Consider the following 21,842-nt stretch of genomic DNA (forward strand, 5'->3'; position numbering starts at 1 on the left):
AGATAAAGTCTAGGGCTGCCCGAGAAGCTGCCAACTGTCCTTGGTTTACTCTGGGCCAAGTAGTCTTTTGTTTCTTGGCAAGGGTATGAGGGCACATGATAAACATTTACTGGTTGTCAGCACCCAGAAGAATGTTGGTCTTCTAGGGCTGTCTTACAGCCCTGTTCCTGCTGCATTTGCCTCTGGAGGATGCCAGGCGTGGTCAGCTGGGATCAGCTCTGACCTGGAGCAGGTTACTTCCCCTTATGGTGCTTTAGGAACCTCATCTGTAGAGTGGGGCTGTCACAGGGTAGTTATGAGGACCAAATGAGCCGCATCATTCAGGTGATGATTGATGCAATCACCCTGACGCATGATTCAGGGTGCGCATTGGGCTGTGCTGTTGCTGGCGCCTGTGTGGTTTTCCATAAGCATCAGCATTAGGGCAGCTTGATCCAGCTCCCTGTCATCCTGCTCCTGCCGCTGTGAGTTGGAGGTGTTCATTCCATGGCACCGTCCAGGTGGGCCTCACTTCACTAGGTGAGGCATTCCTGACTGCTGCAGGCCTGCAAGCCACACAGACCCTGATAGGCTGACATCCCAGGCAAAAGAGAAAAGAGGGAAGGGTGCCCTTTGGTCAGTTTGCCCCAGGAAGGGTGTAGTATGTGTTGGGGAGCCATTTTCCACAAGTGTAACTGCTTATGGAGCACTTTTATTTTCCCTAGAATCAGGAATCTGATTCCCTAGAATCAGAATCTGTATCATTCAGGTAGCCTTAGCTGTGTGTCCTCGGCCACCAGAAGGGTCTGCATCTTTCCTCAGTAGGGCCAGTGTGGTTTTTCCAAGTACGATTATTGTTGACAGGACACAGGACTGAGCGATCATGGCAGCCACATCACATGATAGAGATGTGCCCCACTTTACGAAAACCTGACCGAAGAAGGAGGAGCATCTCAATTACAGAATAATGTCTCAGCCAGAAATTCATGGCAGGTTTCCTAGTGCCTTTAAAATAGGATTTGTGTGTAAAAATACCGTTTGCACACAGGAGCCCATATTTTCTGAAAAGAGAAATATACTTGTATTGGGCATTTGGGATAAGCAGAATAAAAATAAAATCTTCTTACGAAAATAAAAACTAGAAACCAAATTCCACTTTTAATTCTAAAAGGTTTATATATAACTCTACTATCGTACCCTCTTCTCCTACCCCAGACTTCCACAACAGAAATAGATGGGCAAGATCTGTAGGCAGTTCACCATAGTGGTGAGGACTGAGGAAAGGACAGGCAGGCTCACAGGCGGGTGGACAGTGGGCACACCAAGGGCAGGGCTGGGTGCCTGTGTTGTGCTGTTTGATTTATTTGTGAACATTTGTAAGGCCTGGCCTAAAACATTACTGCTGGATCCCTTGCATGGTGTGTGGTCAGTGAGTGGTGGTTAGAAATTGACAGCCTGTCCTGCTGCCAGACTCCTGTAACCGCAGAGACATGCGCTGAGGTCTGACCCACGGGGTCCGGGGAAGGCCTGGGGGAGAGGGGTGAGGTTGGGATGGTGACACGCCTGACTTCTTCCTTCCTTTCCAGAAATGTTCCCACTGCCAGGAGGCAGGCGCCACCTTGGGCTGCTACAACAAAGGCTGCTCCTTCCGTTACCATTACCCGTGTGCCATTGACGCAGGTAAGATAGGACCACAGACCCTTGTTCAGAGCATCCGAAGGGTAGGAAATAACATTTTGATTCTCTCTCCTTCATAGTTCTTTTTGTCTCTTCTGACCTTGTTCTGTTTGTAAATTCTGAAGGAATGCAGAGAAGATAATAAAAAGGAATTAAATGGGGTGATATTTTTTATAAATTTTATAATTCACAAAAGATTTACCTATTTAAGTGTACACTTAAATGATTTTTACCATTATGTTCACAGAGTTGTGCAAGCACAATCACAATTAATTTTAGAGCATTTTCATCACGTCTTAAACTACTACCTTTTGGTGGTCTCTCTCCCTCACCCCCAGCCCCTGGCAACTACTAATCTACTTTCTATCTCTGTGGATTTGCCTTCATGTAAATGGAATCACGCAATATGTGGTCTTTGTGATGGGTTTCGTGTGACTTAGCTTCCTGTTTCTCTGGTTTATCCACATCGCAGCATGTGTCAGTACTTCACTGGTTTTATTTTCTAACAATATTTTATTGTAAGGATATACCATATTTTATTTATACCATATTTTATTTATCTTCAGTTGATGCACGTTTAGGTTTTCCACTTTTGTGTTATTATACAATAATAATACAAAATAAGGCTGCTGTGAACATTCACAGACAAGTCCTTGTGTGGACTAAATGTTTTCATTTCTCTTGGGTATAAACCTAGGAGTGGAATTACTGGGTCATATGGTAACTCTATGTTTAACCGTTTGAGGAACTGTCAGACTGTCTTCCAAAGTGGCTGCACCATTTTACATCCCTCCAGCAGTGTGTGAGGGTTCCAGTTTCTCAACATCCATCACCAACACTTGTTTTTATGTCTTTTTTATTATGGCCATCCCAGTGGGCAAGAAGTGGTATCTCATTGTGATTTGGGTTTGCACTTCCCTGACAGCTAATGATATTGAGCATCTTTGGTGAAGTTCAGTTTATCTGTTTTTCTTTTGCCACTTATGCTCTTTGTTGCTTGTTGCTTTTCTTATATTTAAGAAGCCATTGCATAATCCCAAATCACAAAGATTTATGCCTATGCTTTCTCCTAAGAGTTTTATAGTTTTAGCCCTTACACAGGTCTTTGATCCGTTTTGAGTTAATTTTTGTATGTGGTGTGAAGTAGGGGTCCAGTTCATTTCTTTCCATGTGGATTCCAGTTGTCCCAGCACCATTTGTAGAAAAGACTACTCTTTTCTCATTCGATGACCTTTGTCGAAAACCAGTTGACCATAGATGTATGGACCTATTTCTGGACTCTCTCCAGTACCACACCATCTTGTTTACTGTAGCTTTGTAGTAGATTTTGAAATTGGAAAGTGTGAATCCTCCAACTTTGTTCCTTTTTTTCAAGGTTGTTTTGGGTATTCTGGGTCCTTTGCTGTTCTATATGAATTTTAGGATCAGCTTATCCATTTCTGAGGGGGGGCGGGATTGCATTGAATCTGCAGATCAGGTTAGGGGTTGTCACCATCTTATAAAAAAAAAATAGTGTGTCCTCCAACCCATGATCATGGGGTGTCTGTCTTTCCATTTACTTCAGTTTTTAATTTCTTTCAACGGTGTTTTGTAATTTTCAGAGTACACATTTTGCATCTTTTTTGTTAAATTTATTCCTAAGTATTTTATTATTTTTGGTGTGGTTATAAATGGAATTGTTTTCTTAATTCCATTTTCAGATTGTTCACTGTGACTGTATAGAAATATAATTGATTTTGGTGTATTGATCTTGTATCCTGGAACTTTGCTCCACTCACTGATGAGTTCTAATAGTTTTTTAGTGGATTTCTATATACAAGATGTGTCATCTGTGAGTAGATTGTTTTACTTCTTCCTTTCCAATCAGATGCCTTTTCTTTTCTTTGCCTAGTTGCCTGGCTAGACCTTCTAGATAATGTTGGATAGAAGTGGCAAGAGCTGGGACTTCCCTGGCAGTCCAGTGGTTAAGACTTCACCTTCCAGTGCAGGGGGTGCAGTTCAATCCCTGATTGGGGAACTAGGATCCCACATACCTCGAGGCCAAAAAAACAAAACATAAAACAGAAGCAATATTGTAACAAATTCAATAAAGACTTTAAAAATGGTCCACAGCCACAAAAAAAGAAGAAGTGGCAAGAGCTGACATCCTTGTCTTGTTTCTGACCTATCATGATGATAGCTGTGGGCTTTTCATAGATGTTCTTGACGCAACTGAAGAGGTTCCTTTCTATTCCTAGTTTGTTGTGTGTTTTTATCGTGAACTGGTGTTGGGTTTTGTCAAACCTTTTTTCCAGGTCTCTGGAGATGATCAGAGCAGTGTTTTGCAGTGTAATAACTGTTGAAAGAAGGACACCTTTTGTCTGAGAAGTGCCATCCAATGAGCAATGCAGAAGACTGGAGTTCTGACTCAGAGCTTCAAGCAGCCTGGGAAATCCTCTTTCTTCCTCCTGACTTTTGGCTTTTTGTTGACTGTTTTCACCAGTTACTTTTTGAGCATCAGATGGGTCTGAGACCTTCACCTAGCAGGTTCTCATGCTTTCAGTCAGGACGGAGGAAGAGAAAATGGGAAGACAAACAAGAGTGCTCAAATGGCCTGGTGGCTGATCAGGTGATGGGAGCAGGTACAGAGGCATAAAGCACATGGAGTCGGATCCGACAGGTGTGGGAGGAATCTGAGTTCCTCTCAACCACCCTTCCTCCCAGCGCTCCTGACGTTTGCTTAAGTGTGTCCCCCTGCCTTTCACATCCTTCTCGTTGCCCCTCCTTTCCTCTTCCCTCTTTTCTTTCCAGGTTTCTGTAGGGGGTGCAGCTAAAAAGAACAAGAAAGGGAATTCCCTGGTGGTCCAGTGGTTAGGATTCCGGGCTTTCACTGCTGGGGGCCTGGATTTGATCCCTGGTCAGGAACTAAGATCCTGCCAAGCGACACAGTGTGGCGAAAAAAAGAGAAAGGTACAGAAAGATAATGCTTATGCCAAAGTTAGATTCTCATGAAAGTTTGTTTGCATGTGCTGAAGGGCAGCTGGTGGCCAGGGTGCCGTGTGACCATAGGGATAAGTGGGCAGTAAGAAGAGAGCCTTGAGGGCTTCCCTGGTGGTGCAGTGGTTAAGAATCCGCCTGCCAGTGCAGGGGACACGGGTTCGAGCCATGGTCCGGGAAGAAGCCACATGCCACGGAGCAACTAAGCCTGTGCGCCACAACTACTGAGCCTGTGCTCTAGAGCCCGCGAGCCACAACTACTGAGTCTGCATGATACAACTACTGATGCACAACTACTGAAGCCCGAGCGCCTAGAGCCCGTGCTCCGCAACAAGAGAAACCACCACAATGAGAAGCCCGCGCACCCCAACGAAGAGTAGCCTCCGCTCACCGCAACTAGAGAAAGCCCGCGTGCAGCAACGAAGACCCAACACAGCCAAAAATAAATAAATAAATAAATTTATTAAATAAAAAAAGAAAGAAGAGAGCCTTGAAATGTCAGTTCAGGGAGTTTGGGTTTCAGTCTGTCCCTTCCATCCTCTGTCCTCTTCTACATGTTTACTTGTTGAGTCTGAGCAGTAATTCACCCTGGGTCGTGGTCTGGCATGTTCTATAGAACAGCCATTAAATCCTTCTCTCTCAGAAGCCCAGCCACTGCCTTTTCTCATTTTCATGATACCGCCCAGGGTTACATCAGAACGTTTTGTTTCTTTTTCTAGTTTAAGCTTCGTGGTTTTTAATGAAGATGTTCAAGTTCTGGGTTTTCGGCAGTTGTGTGTAAGTCTTTTGTGGGGAATGCTGCAAGCATTGGCTTTCCCCGTCGGTGGGCGGTGAGAGGTGGTCTCCTGCATGGAGGCTCTGCCCAGCAGCCTGAGGTGAGCAGCAGGCAGGTGCCTCGTCCCTCCCGCGAGCGTGCTCCCTGTGTGCACACGGGGCACCTGCCTCCAGGTACAGTTTCTCCAGGGGTTGAGTGGAGTCGCTTGGTAGAACTTGCTGCAGTGAGGGAATGTTCTAGATCTGTACTCTCCAATACAGTAGCCACAAGCCATGTGTGACCATTGAGCGCTTGGAAGGTGGCTAGTGGGAATGAGGGACTGAGCTTTTTCTTTCGTTTAGACTCCCATGGCCGTGTGCAGCTGGCGGCTGGAACGCCCTGCTCTAGCCCAGGCTCTGGGGGTTCTTCGGGACAGGTACTGGGCTCTCCTCCCTCAAGTGGAGGCCCTCTAGCGCGCACCACCAGCAGGGAAGCAGGGCCTGCTCTACCAGCTGAGTGTTAGGAAGCAAAGGACTTCCTTGTCACTCTGTTTGAACCTGCCTTGCATGGCCTGCCCAGATAAGTTGGTAACGTCTCTGTTTGGCAGAAGTTGGTGACCGAGTATCCAGGGAGAGGAAGGCTGTCTGGGTCGGGGCCTTGGCCCTCTGGCTTTGCTGTCCCAGCTGCTGCAAACTGCTCCTCCATGCGGAGCTGGGACCAAAGAAGCAGCTTAACAAGGTGACCGTGTCTTTGTTGGTCTCTTGGATGACCTGAGTCACAGTGACCCAGAGCCTGCACTGCTCTGTGTAGCTTGATGCTTGTATTTATCCCACACAGTCTTCTCAGGAATTCTGTTCTATATGTAATGGATCTTTGTATTCAGGAAAGGCATTCATTGATTGACTTTCTTTCTAGTTATAATAAAAGTAAGTCCCTGAGTTTGAGTCCCCCATCTCTGTATGGAGTAAGGAACAGTTTGGCATTTTCATCTCTGCCTTGCTGTCAGCTGCCCAAACCTTAAAGAAGGCAAAACTTTTATCACCAGGGACATCTCCATGGAAACATGAGGATCTGTGGCTCCTGCATCGTTTCCCCTTCCTAATAGTGATTGCACATTTGTGACATCAGTTTGCTCTGTTGTGCTGCTTGTTATGTCACAGGCATAGGATTTGTCTCCAGGTGGCAGAGTGCAGTAATAAGAACATGAGTGCTGTTTTAAAAAAAAAAAAAAGATTTAATGTATTTAATGCAATAAGCCACAACAATTAATACCAAAGGAAAAAAGAGCTGTGGTGGCTCATTTATAATCCCACTGTGCATATAGAATCTTGCCTAGAGGGGCTTTTTCTTTTACCCTCATGAGGAAGCACAGCTGGGAATCTCACTTCTGTAGCCGCCCTTCCAGCAGCATTTTACAGCTGCTCTCCGCTGCTGACTTTGATCTTGCAGCAGTGGGTTCAGAGCCCCAGATGGGTCCTACGAAAGAACTGGTGGTCTGGCCTCTCCTTGGAGAGGAGCTCTCTGCATCCCAGGGCCTTGCTCCCACCTTCTTATTCCCCTCCTTCAGCCCCAGGAGCTGAGGCTGCCTCTCAGTGAGGTGGGGTGAGGCTGGTGGGTCCCTGAGTCCCAGCCTGGATTTTGCCATTATGAGTACTAAGCGTAGCTCTGAGGAGATTGTAGCTGAGTTGGAGACTGTCGGGGCCTGGCAGATCCAAAGGACACTAGACATCCTTTCGTTTTCTCCCTTCCCGGGCTCACCATCCTCAGCATGGGGTATATACGGGTGCATGTGGGTATCTGAAGCTCCACATAGCTTGTTATGAGGAGCTCAGCAGAGTCCTCTGCCTTTAAGCCCAAAGAGAGGACTCAAAGTGGAACACTGTTCTGGGGTGCTGCTGTTTGTGTCTGGAAGCCACCCTGCCGACTAGACAACCTGGTGAGCCTCTTCCAGCCTGCGTGATGATCCAGCCATTGACTCTGACCTCACTGTGGGGAAGTGCTGACCAGGCCCTCTGCACAGTGCGGGGTGTTGCCAGGGGCTTAAAGGAATCAAACGAGAGGCTGGCGGGTGGGCAGTGTGGGGCCAGGCACCTGTCCAGAACCCTCAGGAGAGCTTTTACTGTACTTCCTGCCACTCTCGGCTCTTCCCCAGCAGAGCCTGGCTGGAGGCAGCCCAGGAGAGGCTCCCCGGCCCCTTGCAGGTGTCTAAGCCCTCCAGCTGTGGTTCTCACCCTGCCAGGAACAGGAAGTGCAGTTCCTGATGGCCGGTGGACATGACGAGAATGGGGACAGCCGCTGCCTGTTCGGGAGGCCTAGCCAAAAGGTGCACCCCATCTCGTAGATTCGTTTCGGAGACTTCCATTCCCAGAAGTACCTGGCATTAGTTCCAAGTTGCCTTTAGTGTTTACCTACATTGTTTTATTTCTCCTTTCTAACTTTGAGGGAACATGTTTCCTAACTTTAAGCTTGTTTTACTAATGGTCCATCACAGCTGGTCACTGTTTCGTGGTAGTGAGGGGACCTGAGCCACCTCTACCTTTCTGATGGCATCTTTTCCAGCTAACACGGCCCCCCTCCTTATTTCTGTAAACCCCTGTGGTGTAAGGGTGGCCTTTCCCCACCCCGTGGCCTGTGCTGTTTCTCTTTGGCCCAAACTATAGACTCTGCCAGCATGCGCTGCTGCCACAGCCCAGGTAAGGAGAAGGTGCTTCCCTGGAGCTCCAGCTGTCCATCTCCCGCTGTTCGTGAGCTCTCTGGCAGATTGGAGCAGCAGGAGCCTCGGTCATACCATGTACTTGTGGGTTTTAAATTAACACATTTCATTTACTGCCGCACTCTTTGCTTGGAGGGGGGAGGGGATAGGGATGCAAAGGTTAGCAGGACTTGCTGTTTCTCGTGCCCCGAGGCTTGCCCCGGGAACTATGAAGACCAAACCCATCTGACCCTAGAGATTCTAGGACTCCAGAAGGGGAGGTGGCTTAGCCGAATTATGAAAGGGTCTTTATTTATTTAAGATTATAGAGGACCTCAAAAGTTTCCATTTGTCTGCTCCCTTGCTTACTACTGTTTCACTTGAAATCTGTGGGTACAGGCCGCTAATCTGGACCTCACTTTAAACCTGAGTTAAATTGTAAACTTAACAAGGCTAAGTACCACGGCCGCCTCCCGCCTTGGTGCCTGGGAGCTCTCTGAGAATGTGTGATCAATATTTATTAACATTCGGCCACTGCGTCTCGCGCCGGTGACCTGGCTGTCGGTCTTCAGGAGCTGTGGTGTGCAGGGTGAGCTCGTTAAGTCGGTTTCCTTGCCTGCTCCGCACACCATGCTTGTGCCGCAGAGCACAACGCCCCTGGAGGCAGGTGCGCGTCCTTGCCGTCATGGAGGATGTGTCACCACCGTGTTCACAGTTGGAATGAGTGATTTTCCTCCGAGGATTAATCGCCCCCTCGTGGGATTTCACATTTCTCTGAAGCATTTAGCAGGGATTATGGACCTCCTGCAGTGTGTCCATGGGTTGTGTGGGGGGCAAGGGTGGCAGCGGGGCTCACGGGCCTGGCCTCCTTGCTGTCTCTGACCTGTGACTCTCCACGGAGGAGAAAAGGTGCCTCCAGATTCAAAGTGTTTTCACAAGGAAGCTTTGGCGTGGGCCTGTGGAATGGCCTTAGCCTAAGATAAGGAATTTTAAAAATAACACTTATTAGAGATTGTTTCTGATGATTAGAATAATAGGATATGATCATGGAAATACAGAAAAAATAAAGAAAATTAAAATCACCTATAGTATTACTATCCAAAGAGAATCACTGTCATATTTTGGTAGATTTCCTTTGTCCTTTCTTAGGCACATAAAATATTTTGGTAAAATTGGGATTGTACTTGTACATTTATGTATCCTGGTTTTTTGAGCAATTTGCATCGTGTTCACTATTCTGAAACGTTTCATGTTGGACTGACATTCCACCATGTTGAGGTGCCATAGCTTATTTGGGGGTGTCTTGCATGTTTTCCTATTAGAAATCATAGTGTGGACACCTCTTATCTCCATGTGTGACCCTGTCCTGGCCAGCGTGGCCCCATGCCCCTCAGGCTGTGCCGCACGCCAGCCTCCTCCTCACTGTCCCCTTCTCTCTTGCAGATTGTTTGCTCCATGAGGAGAACTTCTCGGTGAGGTGCCCCAAGCACAAGGTGAGTCAGAGCCTGCAGAGCCTGTGCTCCCCTCCCCGCAGGACTTGGGGGTGGCGGCGGGGCTCCTCCTGAAAGACCTGGAGACCAGACATTGCAGGGTCACGGCCACACCACCAGGGCCTGGGCTGCCAAGCACTCCTGGCCCCGGGAGGGCCGAGATGCAAATGGGAGGGAGCCCTGTGGCGTGGGGTCAGCACCCATGGGGTGGCGCAGCTGGGGAGAAAGGTGTTTGTCTGTTAAGAGAAATTGGAAGAGAAACACACAAAACTCCTGGTTTCCCCCGCAGTTGAGTGGAACCCCAGATCACAGATTGGCGTGAGGTGAGATTGGCTGTAGGTCTAGGTACATAAGCAGAGGTGTCTTCCCAGACTAAAGAGAGTTGACTCCAGGCTTTTGGGGAAACTCACAGTCTCCTCCAGGTTTTACTTCAGCCGAAGCAGCCAGTGGTGCCTGCAGCTGATTGAGGAGGTGGTCTCTTGGTCACCTCTTAAATTTAGGAAAGGAATGAAGATGGGGGTGGGGGTGTGTGTGAATGGCCTGTTTCCAAGACACCACATGCGTGTGTGGAGACGGGAGGGTGTGGAGAAAGGGACCCCAGGGAAGGACTGGGATGGTGGAGACTCGCCACCTGGCAGTCCCTGCAGCGACGGCTCTCCTCCGGCTGAGGTCACACTGACCCCTGGTGGCCACTGGTGCTCACGGTCTTCAGTCTCTAAGTGGGGCCAGAAAGTACTAGAAAGAGGTCGCCCTGACAAGTCTGCCCTCAAAGTGCTTCTGAAAGATGCTTACTTACGCTTTTCTTTAACAATTATTTTCCAGTATGGATCATAGGATCTTACAATTTTCTCTCCCATTTTTTACTTAATTTACATGTTTTTATTTTTAAAAACTTCTCTTTTTTAATGGTCACAGTTTACCTCAGAAGACCCTGTCTGAGTATCTCCTGTTTGTCACTCAGCACTGACTCTGCTTTTTCTTTCCTTTTCCATGTGCGTTCCTCTCCTCACCTCCGCCTGCCCTGACCCCCACGCTCGTTCTCTGTCCCTCCTGTCCTGTCTCCTTGGCTTTGCCGGCGTCAGCCTCCCCTCCCGTGCCCTCTCCCCGCCTTGCAGAACAAGACAGCGAAAGGCAGCCTCAGCACAGAGCAGTCGGAGCGGGGGTGAGGGGGGCAGTGTGCTCGTGGGAATGGAAAGTACAGCAAGCACAGGTGAGTCGGGGCCGCCACCCCTGCCAGACTCCGAGGGGGTGTCGGGCCGCTGCCTCCTGCTCGCCCCAGGCCAGGCTGCCCCACCAGCATTTAATCGCATGGACTGCCAGCGCCAGGTGGATACAATGTCTTTCCAGCTGTTGCTCAGCTCCCCAGAATCCGCCGGGGTTCAGGCCTTGTGTGTGGAGTCCCCAGGGGCAGAACGCAGCCTCTGGGGGGGTGGCTGTCCTGCTGGCAGCCCTCACTCTTTCCCTGTCTCAGAAAGGCTTCTTGCCAGAGGCCTCTTCTTAATTTACTTAACATCTCTAAAGCTTATGATGGGTTCTCCTTTGAAAAACAAAAAATACCCCAAGTTTTGTTTTTTGAAACCTTTTTTTTCCCCCAGGTCTATGAAGGATTCCTTTTCCTAGAAGTACAAAGGGAAGGAAAATCCCCTCAACGATTTAGTAGACTTTAGCATCCCGTTTAACTTTACTTTTAAAAATCTCAGGAGGTTGAGTTGTGCTTTTTGTGAGTGTGTCTGGGGGCTCGTGGTCCGGGCTGGCAGCGTGTGCCTGTGAGAGCAGGATTATGGGACTTGGGTCTCTAGAAGCAGCAGGCCTGCAGTGCTCCCATTGCCTTCCTCACCCGCCCCGTCCTCACTGAGCAAAACAGATCATGAGAAGAAAAACCAAAATGTAACTTGGGGCACTTGCTTCTACAGGATGGGGTGGGGGGCTGGTTGTCTCAGAACTGTTCGTTAAGGGATTCTTTCTCTGCAAGTGAGGGCGTCTGTGTTTACTCCAGACGGCTGAGACCCACACAGGTGTGCTAGGCCTGGCTCTCTGGGGCAGCAAGCACCATGTGCCTGAGTCTCTGTGGAATGTTCCCTCCCCCTTGTTACAAGTCGGGGTGGGGGGTGTCTGCCTTTCTCTGGAATGCCTAACAGTACTTTGAGGAAGAGACAGAATTCACCTCAGAATGTGGCAGTTTTCATCTGGGAAGTCATCTGTTTCCTAGGTGGGTCCCGGTACTGACCTCCAGAGCAGGCCCTGTGCTGAGTGATGAGTGTCTGGGGCCAGTGGGGGTTACAGTGCTTGCTGAGGGGCTGTCGAGTGAGGACTCTGCACTCACACTTTTCTGTCCTGCTCTTCCAGGGAGTAGGGCTGGGAGTGGAGGGAGCGGAGCAGGGCGGGAGGGTGGGTCATCACACGGATCCCCGTGCACTTCTAGAACCCGCGGGGTCCACTGACCCTCAGGGCAAGCAGCAGTCTGGGTGGTTTTCAAGAATGTTTCTGTTGGCCCTTCTACTGTGTCTAGGGGGCTCTGCCACCTTCCTGGCCCAGGTGGTTAGGGCTGGGTTATATAGGAGGCCACGTGGAATGTTCCTGGAAGTGTCCAGGAAGAGCCAGTTAGGGAGAGAACCATTGGTTACTCAGTGCCTTTTGTTCCTGTCCTGGAATCCCAGCCCATGTTTGAGAAAAAGAACTCTGGGCCCTGGGCCTGGTGGGCAAATCTCCTCTTGGAAATTTTAATTTTGTTCATCATCGCTTTTCTCTCTGCTCATTCTTGGACTCTGCCAGCTGACAGAGCCCTTGGCTCTCGTGGGACAGCAAGCTTCATAGTTCATTCCTCAGAAGGCTGGTGTTATCGTTCCTGTTTATACAGAAGAAATGAGGCGCTGAGTGATTAAGTGGCGTGTCCCTCGGTTTGGGGTCGTTTCGAGTCTGTTGAGGTCAGACCTTCACCTCTTGGAGGGAGGGAACGAACATGTGCCTCTGGTCTCGTCCACCTGAACTGCTTGTCATCGAGTGCTTCCCCACGAGGCTGGACCCATCGTCCTGGGTTCGCGGTTCAGCAGTCACATTGCGGGCCTTCGCTGTCAGCCCTCTGCAGACTGTGCAGAAGCCCCAGTGATTGGGGACAGAGACGCAGCCCCCCTCAAGGAGCATTCATTTCAGTGTCCGTGCTGAGGACACAGAGCCACCATCGTTGGGTCTCCCGACAAGGCGGGGAAGGGACAGTGATTGTACATGTGAGTTCCGGTTCGTGGCGCCCCACTTTCTCACCCAGAGCAGTGTGGAAAGTGCTGTGTGACCAAGCTCAGGCCACTTAATGTCTCTGTGCTTCAGTTTTCCTTCTGTAAAAAGAGGGATAGCAGTGGCCAACCTTGTGAGGATTCAGTTAAGAAATGCCTCCACCATGCCCAGCGCAACCTGGCCTGGGGTGCGGTGTCAGCAAATGCTGGGTGCACTGCCCTCAGCCATGCCCGGGAGGAGCAGGAGGTTCAGAGCTGCAAACCGGACCCTACAGCTGCCCTGTCTGGCAGAAAACCCCAGGGCTGGGGCAAGGAGATGTGAGTTCTAATCTCCCGCCACCACGTGAGATACCTGGCGCTTGTCCCTCACCAGGCCAGCAGTGCCACAGAGGACAGGTCCTCGGGCAGCTGTCAGTGTGCCCCCTCCTCCTGGCTCTGTGGGTGATGGAGCCGTGTGGCCGGCCTGTGCTGCCCTCTCCCCGTGCTGAAGCCTCCCTGGCTCAGGGCAGCGAGTGGGCAGGGCTCTGACCGCGGAACACCCCCACCCCCACCCCAGTCTTCCATTCTCATCTGAGTAAACAAGGAGACCCCACCCCCCAGGTCTCCCGATCCAGTGGGCAGGAAGCAGTATCCTCCATCCATCTGCTGCCTTGTCCTGGGTGCCAGCTGCACACAGCAGCCTCCCTGCCCTGGAGCTGGGCCTTCCCGAGCAGCTTCTGTGGTCGGAACGTCACACAGCCGGCCTGCGTGTGAACAGCGTCATGTCCCGGGGCTCCCCTTCCCTCCCGCCCCAGCCCCGGCAGCCCCTCACTGCCTCCCACAACTGCAGCTTCAGAGGTTCCCATCCCTGGTAGGATCAAGTCCAGACTGCCCAGCACGCCTCTGAGGACCCCTGGAGTCTCCGGCGAGGCTCCTTCGGCTCCTCTGAGCTTCCTCCCGTGGAGCTTTGTGCTCGCGCTTAGCTCCCTGCGCTGGAGCACTGTGCCTCCGTCTCTTCTCTGGGTCTCAGCTTCAGTGTCACTTGCTCACGGCAGCCTTCCAAGTCCCCTTGTCCCCACTCTGCAGCCTTCCTGGCATCACCACAATCTCGAGTCATGTGTGTGTCACGTATTGTCTGCATCTCCACTGGACTGCCTGCGCGGTCCTCAGGGACCGCTGTCTCTGTCCCGTCGCACACCGGCCGGAGGGGGCACACGGCAGTCCCTGTCCTCGCAGGGCGGACAGCCGTGTTAAATAGAGGAGCACCTACAGCCCAGGGAGGAGAGTGCTGACCTGATGGCGCCCGGGTGGGTACAGGTTGAGGACGAGGCCGCCCTCCACGCCCTGGCCAGGTCCCGTGGGGCTGAGGGGGTGCCACCTAGCCGCAGGTGGAGAGGGCAGCTTGGTGTCAGACGCGGGAGGATTTGGAGGACAGACTGACCCGGCCCAGGTTCAGGCCACGGAGGTGAAGCTGAAGGGCAGCAGGAAGGAGGGTGACGAGGGAGGGGGTGTTGGAGGCTTTGGCGCAGCATCAAGTCCCGACCGCCGGCAGCTGACCGTGCAGTTGCCTTTTTACGGAGAAGCGTGCAGGTCCTCAGCACAGAGGGCCGCCCGCTCGCTCACTGGCGCAGCAGCTCCGCGCCTGCTCCGTGGCTCTGCCTGGGGTGCTGCCTTCTCAGCCATGTCCTGTGCGTTTGGATGGGGCCCACAACAATGGAGGCTCGAAGGCAGAGTCCCTGGGGCCCAAGCAGAGGAGCTTTGCTGGATGTGAGCCCCAGTCCCACTTCTAACCAGCCACGTGGCCTTGGGCCACATGTGTCACCTCCCTCAGCTGCCTCATTTCCAAGATATGGGGGTCAGGCCTCGCAGTGTGACTGTGAAATAATGCCTGTAAAGCTCCTAGCATAGTGCCTGGCCCCTACTTGGTGCTTAAAGAATTTTCTTCCCATTCTCCCTACTGAAGGAACAGTTTTGAAGAGCAACTGAGAAGTTAGGGTCCCATTACATTCAGGGTATCATGTGTTTGGGCCAGTCTAGTATCAGACCCTGGGGAAGGTCCCTGCTGGGAAGGCTGGAAGGCAAAGCCCCAGGCGAGAGGTGCGGAAGGGCCGAGGCTGCCTGGACCACCAGGTACCCCTGTGGCACCAGGGGAGGAGCCCAGGGTCAGCAGCGTGCACAGCCCGCCGGCCAGGCAGACCCTGGTGCCGAGACAGCCTTCATTCTGAAGATGGGCGCTGGGCTGGGGCCTGCTTTTGTGAGTAATGAGCAGGATAGGGGTGCAGACCCAAGACTGTGCCAAGCACTGGGGAGAGGGCACACCCTGCCCTGTCCCTCCCTCCACCAGCAGAGCTTTGCAGGATATGCATGGCACCTGTCCTCTGTCCTCACCTGAGAAGGGTGCTTGCTTCTCTCCGCCTTCCTGGCAGCCTTAGCCTCAGGAAACCAGAGTGAGGAGTGGAGAGTGTCCGTGCTGGGGGAGGGGGAAGCATGGACCACATAGGTGGGGCCAGAGCCACCATCAGTGCCGGGGAAGCCACACTGTGGCCGGGGACGTCCTGAGGATGGCTCAGCCGCTGGCCCACGTCCCCAGGGCCTCCAGCTGGATTCCCGGGGTTTGCTTTTACCTGAGGGTGGCGACATTGTCCTGCTGTCTCTGTGAGTCTCTTCCTGTTTATTCATGTTTTCTGTCAAGCAGTTTGGAATCTCTTTATGGCTCATGCACACAGACCAGTCTTAACTATTTTGCATATTAGTAAGTTTTATGGAAACAGAAAAGGGGATAGTGGTGTCTGGGTTTTCTTGAGGTTTATTGGTTGGAGGAGGGAGACACACACACATACACCACACACACACACACACACACAGTTTCCAAGAGTGCTGTGATTGGCAGAAAGGTGAGGGTGCCACCACTCTTGGCTTCTGGTGTAATTTTTCTGGACTGAATTCCTTGGAAACTGCTGTGTCTCTCTGAGATCTTTGCACATGTAATGAATGACCCGCGAAGCATTCTGAGGAGGCCCTTGATACAACCCCACGTACCCCATGTGATCACCAGGATAGTCTTCCTGAGCCTGGAGCCTGGGCTGGAAGGAGAGACGCCAGCGGCAGGGCCTGGGGAGCCTCAGAGGATGAGCTGAGACCTGCCTTCCATCAGAGCTCCTGGGTGGAGTGTTCGCTGTTAGATGTAAAGAGCTGTCTGTGACTGGAGGCAGCCTTCACGTGGTCCTGAGCCGGTTCTTCCACACACTGGCTGGGTACTCAGCCACCTCTGTGAGGACTGGTCCCTGCCACCAAGTGCCAAGCCCAGCCCAGCTGCAGGCCCCAGATGGTGGGGTCCTAAGCAAGGGGTCGCCCTGAGAGCCACCCCACTCCAGGGCAGCCCCACCTGGCAGGTCAGAGAACTCTCTCCTGGTCTCGGTTCCTTCCACACACCCGGGACGGGGCACTCAGAGTCCATTCCTGGCGCAGCTGGCCGGGTCATTGCTGCCTTTACCCTGTTTCAGGCCCAGAGCCACACGGCTGGCTCCGCCATTGGTCTTGGGTGTCTGCAGTGTGAGCAGTGTGTTCACAGGGGTTCTGCAGCTGCTGGACCCTGCAGAGTCCCCCTACCCCAGCGCCGCCACGGAGCAGGGGCTGTTGGCTACAGCACCACACGGGGGTTCCCAGCACCCAGTGTCTGCTTGTCTTGCAGGTGAGACTGTGGAGATGAGAAGGTGGTGGACCCTTGTGATGGAATGGAAATGGTCCTCCTGTGCAGCCACACCCCACCCCGCCCCACCCCGCGTGCCTGCCCGTGCCAGCACTTCCTTCCTAAGTTCTTACATCACTCTCAAACTGGTGACACCACAGGAAAGAAAGACCCAAGAAGTTGGAATGGCTGTTTCCATGGACACAATCTCCATAGTGACAGTGTGGGGGGTGGGGGGAGGGGGGATGATGGGAAAGGGTGGGGGGAATTAAAAGAGGGAGGGATAAAAATATATATATATAAATCTATTTTTAGTCTGGAAAGACTGTTTAAATGAAAGGTGCGCTATCCCTTTTGATTCTATTTTAAAATTATCTAGCTTAAGAATTCCAAATTTGTTCCAATAACAGTGAAATTTAAATGTGAAATTGAACTGAACAAACTCTCATCTCACAAGGACAGGGCTGACTTAGATCCTTAGCCCAACTTACACAATTCAGAGATTCTAGACCCAGGGTTGGAAGAGCAAACAAACCACACCAAACTATTCTATTGTCAGTAATTTGTCTCAAAGTGGGAAGGTCAAGGGGGAGGGAAGTGGGGATGGTTCGTGTTTTCAAGAGTGGGAGAATGATGTTTAAACACAAAAATAAATTTTTTCACTTCCAGAAACACTATTTATTTATTATTTTTAAGATTTTTATCTTTTGGGGGGGGTGAAATTGGCACAAGCTCCAAGGTCACAGCTGCGTCCTGGGTCACTGTGGCCGGTGAGAGCCCCAAGCATCCCACTAAGTGGCTCAGCCGGCAGGGTCAAGGGATGGCCGCCTCTGGGCATGTTTCAGGCAGCTGTGCCCTGACCCCCAGGACAGACGGGACGGAAGCCTAAGCTGTAGGAGTGGACACAGGGAGGGACAGTGTCAGGTATGATCATGTGAGGTAAGCTGACCAGGAACACCCACTCCACCCTTTTTTCTTTTGCTTTCATTTTTATAAAGGAAAAGGGGGCCTGTCGGTTGAGCAGCCCCGTGCTACATGATTCTTTATGTTGTATTGTTTTGTTTTGTTTTGTAAATTGTACAGTTTTTAAATATCTGAGTTTTAAAAAAAGAAAAAAGTACAAAAAAATCTTGTTAAGGCCTTAAGAAGGGGTTAGTGCATCTTTCAGGGGTCACTCTGCCGTGGGGATAAAATAGCTGTTTCACAAACAGTTTTATTTAAAAAACAAAACAAAAAAATCAAAAAAAAAATAATAAACTTCATTTTAACCTTGTTTCCTTTTTTGTTTAAAGCAAACGCGTCTCTTTCTCCTCCCATCCCAGTCCCCAGGGTGGCTCTGGTTCTGCTGCAGGGGCGGCTGCCAGCTCACTGGTCCAGCCGTCCTGGCCTCCTGCAGGCCTTGCAGCAGAGTCTGGAATGAAACAAACCGAGGACTCCTGCCACTCGCCCTCGAGGGCGGAACTCAGCCACGTATGGGGATGGCCAGATTGCTTAAGTTGATATGAGGACATATTTCCAATCAACATTAATTTTAAAGGTTATTAAAAAATAATACAATGTTAATGGACTTTATTTTTAGAGAACAGTAATACTGGAAGGAATGTTGTGAAGTAGAAATAAGCAATTATAAATGAGTTCTTGTGTGCTGATCAATTTGAGGCTGCAGAAATGGCAGATTAATTTTGTTATAATAGCTACATCAAGCAGTGCGGTCCATTTATAATTTTGCTCGGCCAGGATGGAGCTGTGTGGGTGGGTGTGCCATGTCGGCCACGGAACCTGCATAGAAATGACAGCTTTTTGAGCTCCTTGGCTTCCCATCTGGTCTTGACTTGGCATTAACACAGTTCAAATGAAATTGATAGACTTCAGGTGTTGAGAACTAAGCCACAAAACTTGGAAGATATGCATCTTAAGGAGTATATTTTCCTGACAGCAAATGGTTCTTCATCGTTTTGCCTTTTGTTCTTCTGTCCTCTTTTGACTTGCTGATACTCTGAGTAAGGCACTTTTGATGGTTCCTCAGCCTGGCTACTGAAATGACCGTTAACTGGGGAGTGGCCCCGTTCCAGGCTCCACTCCTGACTCTAGCTTTCCCAGTTCTGCAGGAAGCCTCAGCTGTTGCTGTGCATTTCACCTCCTGCCACTTTTGAGCTCTGTGTATTTTTTAACAGACTTTATTTTCTAGCTTGAGGTTCATAGTGTAAAGCAAAAGGTACGGCGGTTTCCCTCGTATGCTCTGCCCCCACACAGGTGCACAGCCTCCCCCACTATCAGCGTTACCCACCAAAGTGGTGCGTTTTCTTTATGACTGGTGAACTTACATTGACACATCATTGTCACCCAGAGCCCATAGTTTACGTTAGGGTCCAGTCTTGGTGGTGTACATTCTGTGGGTTGGACAAACGTTTAATGACATGTATCCACCATTATAGTATCATGCAGAGTAATTTCACTGCCCTAAAAATACTCTGTGCTCCCCCTCTTCATCCCTCCCTCCCCTGAGCCCTGGCAACCACTGATTGTTCACTGCCTGCATAGTTTTTGCCTTTTCCAGAATGTCATATAGTTGGAGTTACACAGCATGTAGCCTTTTCAGATTGGTTTCTTTCATTTGGTAATAGGCATTTAAGATTCCTCCTCCATGCAAGGTTCCTCTTTACATGGCTTGACAGCTCATTTCTTTTTTAGTGCTGAAGAATATTCTGTTGCCTGGACATACCACAGTTTATCCATTCACCTACTGAAAGACATCTTGGTTTCTCCAAGTTTTGGCAATTATGAATAAAACTGCTGTAAACGTCAGTGTACAGGTACAGGTGTTTTTGTAAGGAACGGCCCAACTGTCTTCCGCAGTGGCCGTACCGTCTTACATTCTCTCCCCTGCAGTGAATGAGACTTCCTGCTGCTCCACATCCTGGTCAGCATTCGGTGTTCTCAGTGTTCTGGATATTGACCACTCTAATCGGTGTGTAGTGGTGATGTATTATTTTAAAGTAATTTTTACGCCGTGGTTTAAAAACACAGCAAAAGTACCATCTTAACCGGTAAGTGTACTGTTCGGTAGTGTGACGCACATTCATACTGTTTTGCAGCCGAGCTCCGGAACTTTTTCATCTTGTCCAGCCGAAGCCCTGTTCCCGGAAAACTACGGGAGGGGCCGGCCATTACCCCCACCCCGCCCAAGACCGCTCGCTCGCTCGTGGCGCTCCCCGACCACGCCCCCCACCCCCCGCCCCTGCGGCTGCCGGGCCGGCCCTCCACCTGGATCCCAGCAGGGCCCGGGAGGGCAGTACCGCGAGTCAGATGCCAGCTCCTACTTCTGTGCCCTGGGAGGAGCGAGAATTGAGGGGTTTCTTCCGCGGGCTTGGCCTTGCCGCGGGGGAGGGGAGCGAGCAAAATGCCACCAACTTTACAGCGCTCTCTCTGGGCGCTGCAGCTCCCTACTTGCTTTCTAGAGCTCTCTCCAAGGGGCTTGCTCCGCATCAAGTTGGGGTCCCACGGCTGGGTCTCCGTACTTGGGGGCCCCAGGGCCTGGCGCTTTCTGGTCCGTCATCTTGCGGACGTCACCCAGGACTCAGTCTCAGGTCGCAGTGTCCAGTTGGGCCTTCCCTGCGCGGGCGAACACGTGTGACACGGAGATTGGGGGAGGGGGGGGAATGGGGGGCTCATCCCTCTAGCACCAGCAGCTTCACCAGAGCAGAAACCAGCAAGGGCAGGCTGAGTATGTTTCTAAAATAATAAATTTCAGTAACTTAAATGCTGGCCCTCATAGAAGTTAGTCCACTGTAGAGCAGTGGCTCAGAGCATGAGTTTTGAGATAGACCATAATGGTGCTCTGTGACTTTGACCCCGTGATTCCTGAGACTCCAGTGCCTTGGGGACCATAAAGCCACCTACCTTACAGGGTGTGGGGAGGATGGGGAGTGAAGCAGTGCCCAGCATGTGAGTGTGCACAATGACTGAAAAAGGCCGTTGGCCTCACGATCACAGGTTTTCCTCAAGGCCTGTCCTGGACAATAGGCGCCCAGTAACGGGAGGGCACTGCCTGAATTACAGGCATGTCTGTCACTGCCCTTCGTATGTCCATTAGAGTGACTGTTTGGGGAGGGCGTGACACATCCAAAAGGTAGATGCAGTTTATCGAGGGCCACTGTGACAAACCTGTGATGGACCATCCTGCCAGCCCGACTACCACCACCTGATTCTCTGGCTGAGCCCCGATGAAAGACCACAGGCTGGATCTGAGAAGACCCCATGGTGCCCATGGGTCTTACCCTCTCAGTCTTTTGAGTGGCCTCAAAACTGGTCTCCCCGCCTCTTTGAGGCCCAGGAACCCCGGTTTCCCACAATCCAGTCCTCTGCCGGACCTTGCAAAGCCCCAGCCTCAAGTTGCCCCCGTCCTGCTGTTTTGCATTGGTGCTTTAGTCCTGCTGCCAGGTCACCTTGGCTTGCAGAGCCGAGCCAGCTGAAGTCCTCTGGGAAGTTTTCCCGGAAAGTGTGCTCTAGCCTGGGGCAATGTCCCCACAACCCTCAACGCAATCCCTGCACTCCTGGCCTGGTGGTTAGGTCTCTGGCTCCCACTCCTCTTGGTCATGAGCACCTTGAAGCAGGGGCCCACCGTCACCTTCCCGCCATGCTGCCAGTGCCGTGCCCAGCCCAGCACCCAGCACAGGGTGCATCCAGACAGGGTGGGACAGAACCCAAGCCTTGGTCAAGGCAAGATGCAGGAAAGGCCAGATAAACTGAGGAAGGCCCAGTCGGGCCCCAGCCAGCTAGACCCTCTGGCCCTGGGCCTGGCAGGAGAGTGGAGATGTGGGAATTTGGAAGGGGAGGAGCAGCTTTCACAGACCAAGCAGGGATTGCAAATGTTGAAAGCCAGTACCTGAAGGCCACAGCACTCTGTGTTGTCCTGCACCCTGAGAAGAACCTGGTCCTCTCCCCGCTGGGGAGTGAGATGGGAAGGAGGAAATGGGGGTGTCAGGGTACGGGAGTGGGGACAGCTGTTTTCAGAAAGAGAGGTTGCCTCATATACCCCTGGGATGGGTGAGGGGGCTTGACCCCTACCCAGGAAATGCCACAATTCCAGCCTGGCGGTGGCACACACTGGTGCAGGGTGGTACCAAGGTTTGCACATTTCGTCGAGGACTGGAGCCACTGAAGGGGACCAGAGAGTCAGGATTGGAAGGTGCGGGGCTGGAGCCAGGGTGGACTGGACCCATGGAGAGGGAGGAGGCTGGCAAAGGGAGAGGCCTGAGAATCCATTCTTTGTGGTCCTCAGCAGGCCTGTGAGGATGTAAAGAAATTACATCCCCATCTGGTATCCATGCCCTTGTCTTCTAGAGTTTGAACAGCTGATGTTCAAGGACAAATCAAGGAG

General features: G+C 51.3%; 1 protein-coding gene across 5 annotated transcripts in view; it reads left to right on the forward strand.

The window, feature by feature from the left end:
* Positions 1-17,735, forward strand: part of TCF20 (transcription factor 20) — a 96,996-nt gene extending 79,261 nt beyond the window's left edge. Inside the window, exons 2-5 of one of the 5 annotated variants that reach the window (XM_032645102.1) lie at positions 1,566-1,659; positions 9,522-9,571; position 9,669; positions 16,466-17,735. In XM_032645102.1, the coding sequence (XP_032500993.1) occupies positions 1,566-1,659; positions 9,522-9,571; position 9,669; positions 16,466-16,734 (414 nt within the window). In that variant the 3' untranslated portion in view covers positions 16,735-17,735. The other 4 variants (XM_032645098.1, XM_032645100.1, XM_032645097.1 and 1 more) reach the window with 4 other exon arrangements.
* The last annotated feature ends 4,107 nt before the right edge of the window (positions 17,736-21,842 follow it).

Source organism: Phocoena sinus, chromosome 10, assembly GCF_008692025.1.
Source record: "Phocoena sinus isolate mPhoSin1 chromosome 10, mPhoSin1.pri, whole genome shotgun sequence".
Taxonomy (NCBI): Eukaryota; Metazoa; Chordata; class Mammalia; order Artiodactyla; family Phocoenidae; genus Phocoena; species Phocoena sinus.